At 30.4% G+C, this 14,291-nt stretch overlaps 1 protein-coding gene across 1 annotated transcript; it reads left to right on the top strand.

Annotated features, from left to right (window-relative positions):
• Positions 1-9,037: 9,037 nt before the first annotated feature.
• On the top strand, positions 9,038-11,188 carry LOC132266922 (probable WRKY transcription factor 7). Its single transcript, XM_059767940.1, has 3 exons — positions 9,038-9,886; positions 9,999-10,124; positions 10,847-11,188. The coding sequence occupies exons 1-3, from the start codon at positions 9,135-9,137 to the stop codon at positions 11,004-11,006; spliced, it is 1,038 nt and encodes a 345-aa protein (XP_059623923.1). The 5' UTR covers positions 9,038-9,134; the 3' UTR covers positions 11,007-11,188.
• Positions 11,189-14,291: the final 3,103 nt, after the last annotated feature.

Raw genomic sequence — 14,291 nt, 5'->3', positions numbered from 1 at the left:
TCTGAAATCTGAATGTTGTATATATTACATTTTTGTTATGAATATCTTTTACACATAATATTATTGTAAAATATACTATATTAAGATATAAACGCATATATAAAATAATGAATTTCACAAAAGAAATATATCAATTTAACAATGGATATTAATGTCAAAACTGATCATAAAAATTCTAAAATCAAAATACAAAATGAAAACTTATTAAAATGAAATATTTATGAAAAAGAGTTTAGAATTCACGCACAAATCATTCTATTTTTATTTATATAGTATTTTTGCATTATAACAATAGTGAGATGAGTTGTATTGCATGACTGTTGATTATAAACTTGAGTGATCAGTAAAGTATTTTTATTTTTATTTTTAATATATTTTGTTGAATATTGTTTGTTTTCACATTGAGAGAAAAATGAAACTTTTGAGAAATTAGAATAAACTAAAAACAAAAATCCATCGGAATCAAGAGGGAACAGAAATACAAAAGCCAAATAAAAACCCAATCAATAGGTTTAATTTGGAATGTAACAAAAAATAATCGCATTTTTTTAAGGAGATGGTATAGACAAATGTTGGAGCATTTAAAATATAATATTTGAGGGTAAAAGTATCATTAAAAAAATATTTTAAAACCTACCATAAGCATTAAGCAATTTCCGTATTGTTTAAAATTTTGATATGTTTTAAACGGTACTTAATATTTTAAATGATAACATATATAATTATCAAATATGTTAATACATTATATGTTAAGTACTGAATAGCATTATCAAACATTTGTACGTGATTAAATAATGCCCAACTAATTATTGATCAGCATAAAAATAAATAAAATAAAAACTTGAAAGTCCAAAGTTTGCCTCAGAACAAACTTGGTCATTGTTGTTTAATATCTGGTTTATTTGGATAAAGCTAGAAAAAGTAATTTGACTCCCTACTAGATAAAGTTCATTGAGGTCTCACCTCATTGGTCCCCTCCTTGTTAGTGGGACCATTTTCAAATGGTGCCATTTGTTATAAAAATAGATAAAAATAATAATAACTGATTTTTAAAGTGACAAAGACAGTTGACTAACAAAAGGTCGACCAATATTGTCAGTCTTGTGATAATAATTAACGTGGAATCGTTATCCCACACTGATGCATCGTAAGACCGACCATAGATTGACTGAAGACACACTATCCCAATTGTTATTCTTTTTCTTTACCAAATCAAACACTCATATAATAAGTTGCTATTTACTCTTTTAGTCATAATTCAGGTTGATGAGTGGTCTTAGGTTTCGGATATGATTTTTTTTGTTTTTTTTTTTTTAATATGAGTCGACACGAATAATTCACTGTTATAAGAATGAATTCTAATCATATAATAAGTTTTTATTCACAAAATTAAGTAGGTTTTTTTTAGTTTTTAGTCACAATTCAGGTTAATTAGTCGTGTTCGTTTCAAATATGAGTATTTTGTTATATAAGTTGACACGAATAAAACACCATTATAAGGACGGATTCCAATCATATAATAAGTTGTTATTCACAAAATTAAGTAAATTTTTATTGTTTAGTCACAATTCAGGTTGATAAGTCGTGTTCCTTTCGGATATGAAAATTTTGTTATATAAGTCGATACAAATAAGACACCATTATAAGGACGGATCCATAAATTGTTAATGAAATTGACTAATATTTAGGTAGATTAATAATAGTAATATTTTTTTTTTTGAGCTGAGCTAAAATTAACTATAGTAATAGAAACCTTTTTTTTTTTTTCATCAAAGCTCACTTCCTGAATCAGCCCTTGCCATGACACCCTCAGCCCACCAAAACAACATCTAAATCCACCCTTACATTATTACTATTACATGAGCATCCATATAACTCGTATAATAAATTGTTCAACACCTCCGAGACACGATAAGATGCATATATTATACATTTATATAACACATTTAATTAAATGAGTTAATTAGGCAAGCCAAATAAGAATACAAAACATTTAGGGCATGCTTAATTGATTTGTAATTATAGAAATAATTTTTTGTTTTCAAAAAATTAAAAATAAAAAATTATACAAAAAAATCTATTTGATTCAATTTTTTAAAAATTGTCTTATGAAAACTCATTTAAAAAAATTATTTTTAAAGAGCCACCTTTTATTATTCTTTAAAAACTATTTTCTATTTTTTTTAATTTTTAAAAATTATTTTTAGAAATTACAAAACAAGTGGGTCATAATCATTATCGTGTCAATTCAAATTAATTAAGTTGTGTTCGAGCAAGAGAACAAAAACATGGGCTTTCCAGTAATTTTGGTTTTAAGTGGATGACAACTTCTAGTAGGCTGTTGAGTTGTTCTTATTTAAAGCAGCCCACTTTGGCACGACTCTCGTACTGGAGAGAGGAGGCGTGAGTCGTTTTCTACAGCTTTCTTTCTTTGACTTTTATCTACATTTTTCATTTCCTACACGCGCCTCATAAATCGTGTGGAAAACGACCTTCAATCACGGGGTCTTCCTCATGCTAACATGCATCTCAATGCGACTTATTATCTTTCAAACCATCAATATTTATTATTATTATTATTTTTTTAATGACAAATATTATGAAAATATAAGATTGTTGACTTAAATGATACATATATTAAAAAATAGATACACATCAAAAATATATATATATACATAGGATCATATAAAATTTTATTTTACTTTCGACCTTTATTCCAATAGAATTCAACCCTCATTCTACAAAAATTGTTAGCTTTTTATTTTTTAAATTGTTTTAAAGTAATTGTCTTAATTCAAAATTCAATATTATTTTTTTTAATAATTTTAATTTACCATTCTTGGGTTATACTAGTATTTGGTGATCTCCTTTTATATTTAAAAGTTCATTCTTTATCGCTACAATATTAAAATTATTGATTTTTTAAAATCAAATACTAAAATTTTATGGGTTAATTGTAAAAAAAAATCCCTGAACTATTGGCATATCAGCAACTAATCCCCCTGAATTACAAAAGTTGTCACTAACTCTAGGACTATTTAATTTTGTTGCAGAGGACTCCATTCGGTAGAATTCCGACAAGTTTTTGACTGACAAATGGCATGTGCCATCACGTGATGCAGATGTTTAAAATAAAGGACCATAATACCCTTATTTACATAAAAGGACAAAAATGCCCTTACTATCGTTATAACCAAACAGTCCTATTTGAACCCATAAATGGGTTGCCAAACACACCCTTCGTCTCCATCAAACCCGTCCCCTGCAGCAACAATGATCATAGCCGAACTCTCTGCTTGTCGGACAGAATCATCATTATCAATTTAGTTCACCATTCCAAGCACCGTCGCAATCACTGTCGATTTAGTTCCGAGCTCGCCGACTGTTCCAAAATTTTTAAAATCAAATACTAAAATTTTATTGACACTTTAATAGTTTTTTTTTTTTTTTTTCCCAACACACTTTAATACTCATATGAGAAATCTCTTTTTGATTTACTTATCCAATATATATATATATATATATATATCTCCTTTTGATTCAACGTGTTTCAATTGGGTACCAATAATAGTAATCAGAATTACTAATAAATATGGTGGCCCTCCAAACAGACAAAAGACGGCTGCATTAATTTTAATTTTTTTCCAAAATTATATAGCTCATCATAATAAATTAAAAAAATAACATATAGTACAACACATGGGAAACGTTGGACGCATTTTACTCAGATAAACGCAATTGGCCAAAAAAAAAAAAAAAATACACGAAGAAGAAGAAGACAACTCTAATGTTATATTTTGAAATATTAAATTAACAAATTATAATTGAAATTAAAAATTTTAAATTAAATTTCTTCAAAATACACGTCTATATAATTTGAGAATATTCACACACACATATATATATATATATTATATCAAACCTTATTTGACATTACGTGAGACGTCATAATCACCTTCTCTTTAGACCTCCCTTAGTAGGCTCGTACAAGTCTCTACTTTCGGTTGGAAATTAACTATGATATTACTTGTCTAAATTCATTCATTAACCATGTAAACGTAATTGAAAAAAAAAAAAAAATTTCAGAAAAAGGGAGTGTAAGTCGGACAATATATGCAAAAAGTTTGACCTTGATCAGCAATCCAACCGCGAATCAACCGTCGTTGATGGCTGCACCTTCAACCACACGAAAAGAACAATCTTTCAATGCCAAGATTCTGATAAGAGGATTTGGGAGTGTTATGAGCTAAATAAAAAAAGTCCACAATTGCCGCAATTAGTGCATAAAACTTGTCCATTGTGGTGATGTTGATTCGACGACTATTAAATCTACGATCTACATGGAAAGTTAGAAAATACACACTGAAAAAACACGGGTTTAGGACACATCTTGTCGCATTACCTATAGAGAAACAAGTCTAGTGCTACGAATGTCAAACCTACAAATTAGGAAACGAATCACCATTTCACTTTTATCTGGATAGAGTTTGAAAAATGAAGGAATCACAAGATTTTTTTTTTAAAATTATTTTTATTATAGATAAGAAACTCGTTCGACCACTTTGCTACTTGATTTCGAACTCTTAAAATTTATTATTTTGTAAAATAGAAGAGGTATAAGACCCTTGATAAAAAATCACAAGATGGGAGTAAGAATAATAATAATAATAATAATAATAAGGTTAAAATAATAAAATCCTAACTTGTTTGAAAAAACAGAAAGTAATTACATTGTTTCAATATTTGTGTTCGACCCGTTATGAAATTACAAATTTAATCTTAGTATTTAATGTTAAATTAAAAATTAAAAATTATTTGTTTAAATTACAAAAATACTCGTTAATACTTTTCTTCACCCCGTCTCTCAATAAAGGGTATTTTTGTAATTAAAAATAATAATTATTATTTTTTAATTTAGCATTAAATAGTAAGGTTAAAATTTTCATTTTGTAACTCGGTTAATATGTCGGATACGGATATTAAAGCAATTTGAACACTTTTTAAAAGTATATGAGTTTTTTGAAACATTATGGGTTTTTATGATCAAAATTTAAAAATAGTGAGAGTTTTATAATTTTAACCATAATAATAATAATAATAATAATAGATGAGTAATAAATTTACATCCCTTCAAATATGAAGATAGACAATCCAATATTAGCAAAGTTAATTATAAAAAAAATTTAAATTACAATGTTAACATTCATAATTATTAAATGATATTTAATATTATCTTCTTTTTCTTTTTTTATCCATCTCACTTCAATTATCACTTAACAAATAAAGTAACGTGTTACCTTCTCCGATTCTCTTACTTCAAACTAAACAAAAAGCAGAAATACACCATCATTTTCTAAGAATATCTCTTATCGCATTACTTCATTTCTCCATTTTCTTCTACCTTTGTACTAAAAGAGGCATAAGTGAATATTGTTATGTTCAAACCATGGTTTGTCGTATTGTCTCATACACGAACATTTTTCAATATGTGATCATTTTTTAAGTTGATATACGACTCGTATCGACAGAGGCGGAGCCAGGATTGCAAAGCAGGAAGGGCTAAAAATAATTAAACCCATGATTACTTTGTGTGTCATCCATGCTCTAAATACATAATTATCATGCATCAGTTATTCAATTAAACCCAATAATCTACAACCTTCTAACACATTTACACTTCCAAACTTTAACGTATTTTCACAGTCAATAATCCATTAAAGTTTATTTCATACAAATATTAAAACAAATAACTACAATAATGCAAGATATACATGTTCCTTATCAATAAATTTACATTAGAAAGTAAGACCTATGTGCTCCGCCCCTAACTAGTTATTAATCCATTATATAGTAAATTACTCAATTTAACAAAAAATTATCAAGTCATCAACAAAGCCACCCTTTTTTTTTTATGATTTATTTTGTGATTGGACATTGCTCATATTTAAGGTTTGACCTTTGTAAATTTTTTAACTCTTTTTATTTATAGAAATACTATGAATTGAGCTAGGCTAATAAGAAGAGGAAGAGTAGTACATGGGCTTATAGGAACAACAATACTAATTTTTATTTTTTCAATTAGATCTGGGTTATAGCTCAGGTTAGCTCATTATTAGTTCCTTCCTTGCGTATTGACTAATTTATATTATTTTATTCGAGTCCATTACACTCTGACCGCAACATATTACAAACCATGGTTCCAACTTGCACCAGTCAAGTCAACATTCAAATGTTATTACGATAATTCAATTTGATTGATTTTTTAAATATTATGCAGTACTTAATCATAAATACAAGGAAATCAAAGCAATATCCACGGCCCAAAAGTGGATACTTCCTCCTCATGTACGAGTGTTGCGTGGTAATAACAGTTCCAAGATATGGGTCCCTTTACTATTCTGTATAAATGGGTTATTCTATTTGAGCAAAAGATATCTCCCCCAGACACGTCCGAAGAAAGGCAGGATAACCATGTCGAAATCTTGTTTCCCACAAACAAATCAAATATAATACTCAAAACTATACACACATGTAGAAATATATAAATTAGCTAATAATAATATAATTGTAACTTCAAATGATATAATTAACTCACTATAATATATATATATATATATATATATATATATATATATAATAACAAACACTAATAATATAGGTAATGAAGTATAATAAACAATAACAAATATATGATACAGTGTTCCATTAAACCAATAATTATATTTTTATTAAAATATTCCCAACAGTTATCACTTATCACTAAAGTTCCTGAATTTTGGAATTGTTTTTTAGAATGTGAATATTGCATCTATTATGGAATTAATAAAAAGAAAATATAAGTACGTATATAAATCAAATCGGTCTTTCACCTTCCACTTTCATAATTCATGCGACACAACTTAGACCCAGTTTGGTTTGAAAAGAAATGAAAGGAAAAGAAACAGAATCCTGTTTTTGTGTTTGGTATAAAATTTTAAAAGGGAAAAACAAATCTATTAAAAATTGAATAATAGTAAATTTATTAAAATAATTATATTTCTTTTCTTTTTTAAATAAATATAATTGTTACTTTTTGATTCGCAAGGTGATCAACTTTTTTTATTTTTTATTTTCACGTTTGAACATAATAGTTGCAGTATTATTTAGACAGAATTGTTGAGTCAATTATAACTAATTGGTCATTAATGTAAATTTGGTAAACCTGAATATTTAGCATTTATTGACTAATCAAATATATTAAGACTAACAATTTTGTCTGAGTTATTATTAATCTAATCTAAATATTCCAATTTTCATAGAATCATTCAAACTAATTTGATCCTATTTTAAGCCAAAACCTATTCAAATTAGACCATGTGAAACCCTAAAAGTCTCCCACAATAAAAAAAATACTAATATGGCGTAGAAAATAAAGAAACACATTAGATACGCATAACCGAATAAAGAAACAAAGACAAGAGACATATAGACATAAAAGACTGATGAATACTCCAAAGAAAATTAGTCAACTATATCACACTAAAGAAAACAACCAATCCCCGCCAAATGGATCCGATTCCCCACCCAGATCAGACGGCTCACGACGCTTCTTTGACCCCATCTCTTCAAAAGCAAGATTGTCCTTTCGGTGGACCCCACCATCGCACAGACAAGGTCAACAATGCCCCCACCCCGACACATCGTTTCAGACTCCCTATTAGAAAAAAGCCATTTTATTCTCTCTCTTTCACAGTATTCTATACACCTAGTGGTTGGATCCATATTCGCACCTATGTTGTTTGACGGAACAGATGGGTGGCCGATTTGACGGTTTTGCCCCCAGCTTTGACAACACACCCTCCTTTAACTATTCTACTTGTAAATTGGATTGAGTGGAACAGAAGTGTGTACATTCGATTTTTGGTTTTATAATGGACTCGAAAAGTCAAGTTCAAATTTGATTATGTTGTTCTAGATGTTGAACAGTACGGGCTGCTTTGACAGTGTACTATTTTAAGTAAAGTATTAATTTCTGAAAAAAAATTCTTGTTCAAAGTATATAAATTTGATTTAGGTTTACGACTAAAAAAAAGTCTTGAGTTCAAATTTGATTGTTCTAGATGAACAATCCCTTTGACAACAAACTATTTTAATTAGAGTTGCAAATAAATTAAGTTAAATGTATTTAAATTCCATTTAGGTTTATAATAAAGTCAGAAAGTCAAGTTCAATTTTGTTTCTGATTATTCTAGATGACCCATTCTGCCAAAAAAAAAAAAACAAAAAACAAAAAACAAAAAGATGACCCATTCAAACTGTTCTGACACAGTACCATTTTAGTTAGAGGTACTAATAAAATAAATCCAGTATGAAATTGTTTACATTCCGTTTAGGCTTATAATTAATGAACTCATAAAACATATTACTCCTCAGCCCATAAAAAAAAATGTCATGTTTAAAAAACAGTGACTTATTACTCATTTTTCAAACAAAGAGTAATTTCATTTAAATCTAATAAATTTTTAAAATTTTATCATGTCATTTTTAATTTTTTATAAATTAAAATGTCTAACTGTTCAAAAGATTACAGCACACGTAGCCTTATATGAACAAAATTAAAAGAAACTCTTTTTTTTTTTTCTTTAAAAAGAAACTTACCACTCATTTAGCCTTTTAAATTAAACTTTTAGCTTTCATATGAAAAAGTGAAGAAATAATTTAGAAAATACCTAGAAAAAAAAAAAAGAATATAAACACTTTGCAACCATTGTACTGTGATTGTAGTCACTCTTTTGCCATGAAAAAATAAATATCACTTTTTTTTTTGGGTGATTTATTTGTTAACTTTGACTAATGATAGATTATTTTCTTGGTAAGTTAATTGATCACTTTTATTACCTTGACTACAACCAATTTATTGTATTTGATTTTTATATTCCATCGACAATAAGTTTGTCCAAAGTTGTAAGTTTGTGGCCCTAATTTTGACCAGAAAAAAATAATAAAAATAATAAAAAAATAGTAATAGTATACTATTATTCAGTACTACAAAAAGTCTTACAACTGCCCCTTTTTATCAACCTAGCCCTTCTCATCTCCTCTCTCTCACTCCACTTTTGTCCCCTCTCTCTCCCCATTGATGCTGTGGTGAAGCCATGGCTGTGCAGCTCATGGGTTACAGAAACGACACCTTCGCGACCCAAATCGAAGACAACGCAGTCCAAGAAGCAGCTTCTGGGCTCGAGAGCGTCGAAAAGTTAATTCGATTGCTCTCTCAGTCTCAACACCAACAACAGCTACAACAACAATCTTCTTCTTCTCCAAACTCAAATCAAATAGACATGGATTGCAGAGCCGTCGCGGATGTGGCGGTGAACAAGTTCAAGAGGGTGATCTCTCTACTGGGTCGAACCCGAACTGGTCACGCCCGGTTCCGAAGAGCCCCTCTGGGTTCTTCTTCTTCACCCCCAAATCTCTCAAATCTCAGAGACGAATCCAAACCAGTCTCACCCGATTCTAGAGTTTATTCTCCGACCCCAATCCAGCAGGTCCCTCCTCCTCCTCATCATAATCATCGTCACTCTCATCTTCAAGATCATGTGATGGTGATGAATAATGGGTTGATAGATAGGAAGGAATCGGCGTCCTCTAAGACCATCAATTTCTCGATCTCGCCGGCCATTTCTGGCGCCACCTCGTTCATGTCGTCGTTGACCGGCGACACAGACAGCAAGCAGCCGTCGTCCTCGTCGGCGTTCCAGATCACCAACATGTCCCAGGTCTCGTCGGCCGGAAAACCCCCCTTGTCTTCCTCTTCCTTTAAGAGGAAGTGCAGTTCATCGGAAAACGCCGCCTCCGGCAAGTGCAGTGGCGGCTCCTCCGGCCGATGCCATTGCTCCAAAAGGAGGTACATGCCCACGTCTATATATATAATGGGTTTGATTAAATTTTGAATATTCAAAATGGGTTTGATTTAAATTTTGATTTTGAGTTAATATTCTGTTTGTTTGTGGAATCAGAAAGCTCCGGCTGAAGAGGGTCGTTAGGGTTCCGGCGATAAGCTTGAAGATGGCGGACATACCGCCTGATGATTATTCTTGGAGGAAGTACGGACAAAAACCCATTAAAGGGTCTCCACATCCAAGGTACTGATAATACTATGGTCTTCCATATCAATCAATCTGAGTTGGTTATTTTGTACTGTATTTCTTTTGAGTCGACTCAGTGAGTCACTCGCTTTTGGACTGGGTCTTAACTCGTTGACCTTAGACCTTCGAAGTACAACTTTGCCCTTTTGATTAGTCACACAAATCTGTTCTTTGGTGTGACATTTACCAAAAATAAGAATAAAAAAACGAAGTTTGGTACTAAATAGAATTTCTTTGTTTAGAATTGATGGAGTTCATAATAGAATTGGATGAATGTGGTAAAATTTGTTTGAATAACGCTAAATTAAACTTTACCCACATGATTAATTTGACATGTGTGTATATTCATTAATAGTGCAGATAATAATAATACATGCTTTTATTCCTCAAGGTGTTTAGAGATAAAGAGTTAGTTTGTCATGTTTTTTTTATAGTATCTGAAAATTTATTCAGACCCAATAATGGAAATTTCATTTCAAAATTCTTTTATTTCTATCTTATTTCTACAATTTATATTCCGAATACAAAAAAAAAAAAAAAAAAAAATTGGCACCTAGGTACCATAGGGGGACAGTCTAATGGGCAAACCAACCGACTAGGTGTCTGATATTATATATATATATATATACATATTTCATTGCAACTATATATATATATATATATATTGATTTGTGTATGTATATGTCTGATATATGTGTGTTATGTGTGTGTGATAACAGGGGTTACTACAAGTGCAGTAGTGTGAGAGGGTGCCCGGCACGTAAACATGTAGAGAGGGCGTTGGATGATCCAGCCATGCTGATTGTGACCTACGAAGGAGAGCACAACCACACTCTCACTCTTGCAGAAACAAGTGGTCTCATTTTAGAGTCTTCTTAGTTTTTTTTTTTCTTTTTCTTTTTTCTTTTTTTAATTTACTTACTATAATCGAAGAAGGACAATCAATGTTTCTCTGTGGTCAAGTGTAGAGTAAACAAGTGTAGCTGTGTACTGGTTGAGCTCAATGGACTCAACTTTATCTCTAAGGAGATTTTTAGTGGATTAGTTTGTTCCTTGTACAACATTGGATCTCTCTGCCCCTCTCTCTCTCCTCACTCTCTCTCTCTAAAACTAGTCTGAATCCATTAACTATTGACGAAAGTTGGTGGGTTTGGTAATGTAATTAAAAACAAGAGTTTAATAATTTGAATGAGATCAATCTGGATTTCTTTTTAAGTCAAAAGTTGTAGGATTGATTTCACAATTCTTTGGATCCGTGAAACAAAAGAAAGTAGGTATTCTCTCTCTCTCACTTTTCTATTTTATTTGTTACTTTTATCTTTTGGTTCTTGACTTCATGTCTTTGGATTCCTACTACTACTTTTTTTTAAATGCCTTAGTGCCCAAGCCTTTTTCTTTTATGGGTTTTAAGAAAAGTGATAATTAATCCTATTGCTCTCTCGAAAAAGCTATTTAAAAAGAAATTTTTATTAATTGTCAGTTCGGTTTAGGTTATAGTTTAGTGATGTTTTTTTTCATTTAAAAAAAAAAAAAAAAAAAAATTGGAGGGTTGAAATCTTTGCCGTTGTGAAAATAATATTTTGAATTTGAAATTAAAGAAAATTTAATACGTTACAAAGTTTTACCTATTTGGTGCCACCGAATATAAGGTGAAGAACGTTGTGTTTTTGAATCTAACGGGGAAGGATGGGTCATGGGTTTTGTGTTTTTGAATCTAACGAGGAAGGATGGGTCATGGGTTTTGAATCTAACGGGGAAGGATTGGTCATGGGTGTGGAATCATGCCCTTGGTCTCTTATTAGGAGATTTGGGTTAGTTTTTAGGGAAAAGTTTTCTGTATATTAAATAGCAAAAAGCAAAAAATTGTATTAAAAACCGGTTGAATGATCATTATAAGAATTGTTTTCTAAAAATTCAGCTTTGTTTTTAAAATTGTCTTTTAAGATTTTTTTAAAAAATAATTTTTTATTTTATGAAGGATAAATCAAAATAATTTCTCGATTTCTCACTTATTTTGGTAATTGGGTATCCCGTCAACATTTAATTTGAAAACCGAACCAAAAAGCAGGGCTTGGTCAAAATGTAAGAACCAAAAAAGGAAAAAATGGTAGTAGAAAAAAAGAGAGAAGGCTTAGTCAAGAAGGTAGAAAAAGAGGTGAAACATGTGGTTGTTTGGGACAGTTGACCAAGAAAAGAAGGGTTGGCAGTTGAGACGGCTAATTCATTGTGGACTGGTTAGAAAGGGAGATATGAGATTGGAGTTTTTAATGAATGCCTTGCTTTGATGTGTGTTTGTGTGTGTGTGTGTGTGTGTGAGAGAGAGAGAGAGAGAGAGAGATTTTAATGCTTTGTTTTGATGTGTGTTTGTGTGTGTGTGAGAGAGAGAGAGAGGGACTAGTAGAAGCGAAAGGGAGATGTTTGGTTTGGAAAGAATTGAACCCCACACCACACACACACACACACACACACACAAACACAAACTCATGTATCTAGTGGGAAACCAAAGATGACAAAGTCAAAATAGGAGGGTTTGGGTTGGGCTTTGCCTTTAGCTTAACGTCAACCCTAGCTTTTGTGTCCCTCTTTAGTCACCCCATCATCATTTTTTTATTCACAAATGCTTGTCACAAAATTAGGTTCAAAGACACATTGGTCAATGTCCATATCCTTTTTTTAGTCCCCGGGTCACATACAACTTAATTTGTACTCTCTCTATTAAAATATATATGTATGTCCCTTTTGAGATTTTAACTTCATTAAAAAGACATAATAAATTTAATAAAATTTTCAACATATATTAAAAAAATTAAAACTAATCTTCAAAATATAGAAATATTTACATTATGAATTGTGGGTTCGTTTTATTTCTTCAAAACAACTCTATTTGGTAATTCCTCATAGTATTTCAAAGTATATGAAAAGTTCAAATTATAGTAAAGGCAAAAATGGATAAGATTTGAATTATTATAATAAAATAAAAGGCGTTCGATGAATTTTGTTTTTTTCATTTATTCCTTGTGTATTTTTGTGACCAAGTTAATCTATATGGTGATAAAAAAAAATATATATAATAAAATAAAAAAGTTCAATATCACAATCAAAGTTACAAACAAAAAGAAATGGTTTGGTCACTAAAGTCATTCATGACCTAGTTGGATTTTTTTTAAGGTTTTATTCTTTTTTCCTTTTAGTTTTATATTACTAATTTTTCCCTATATTTTTTTTTTTTTATTATTTCTTCTTCTTTAAATAACAAACCAAATAGTTTAAAGTCAATTAGAGGATTTTGTATTATCCCCCTTCCTTCTTTTCCTTTATTATATTATTTTTATAAGACATCCACCCCACTGGATTTTTTTAAAATTATATTATTACTTATAGTTTTAGTTAAATTTTAAAAAATGTCCCCACTCAATTATTTAAAATGCTCCTTTCACATTTTTACCTCACTTATTTCTCCACTGAATTTTTTCTAATTTATATTATCATCTAAAGTTTTAGTTAAAATTAAAAAATGCCCCCACTTCCAAAATTTTTTTTTAAAAATTTGTCTACAATTTTTTTTTTTTTTCTTTGACGATGCCCTCCCTCAAAAAAATTCCTCACTAAATGTTCACAACTCTTTTAAGGCTAAATAATATTAAAAATGCACAGTAAGCAACTCTTAAACAGATCAAATGGGTAATAACTCAGCTGGTGCAAGTCCTTTCCGAAGTAAATATCAGGTGTGTTCGAATCTAATGAAAGTATGAATGTGTGTATTTCCTTAATCTTTCAATAATAATAAGTATGAATGTGTGTATTTCCTTAATCTTTCAATAATAACAATAATAAACAAATAAATAAAACTCCAAACAAATGACGCACATGCTACACCTCCATAAGGGCAACTCCAATGCAATGCTATGTGGGCTGCCATTTTTAAAATATAGCAAGTGGGCTTAAAATGGGCTCTCCAATGGACTGTTAATTGGGCTGCCAATTTTTAACTTTGCGAAATTTGGTGCCAAATGTAGCACAAGAAATAGCAACTGCCAAATCCTTCTCTTCCCCGCTTCTCTCCTCTCCCCCTCATCTTCTAGAGAGAGAAAATACACACAATATGATTCCGGCTCTGGTGCACCGCTTCTTTCCGTAGGTGATTCCTGCTCTGGTGTACCACCT

This window comes from Cornus florida, unplaced genomic scaffold, assembly GCF_030987335.1.
Source record: "Cornus florida cultivar Cherokee Brave unplaced genomic scaffold, ASM3098733v1 CherokeeBrave_3.0.0_Hap2_Chr07, whole genome shotgun sequence".
NCBI classification, from domain to species: Eukaryota; Viridiplantae; Streptophyta; class Magnoliopsida; order Cornales; family Cornaceae; genus Cornus; species Cornus florida.
Note: the sequence above shows the minus strand (reverse complement) of the source record. Positions and strands in the feature narration are given on the sequence as shown.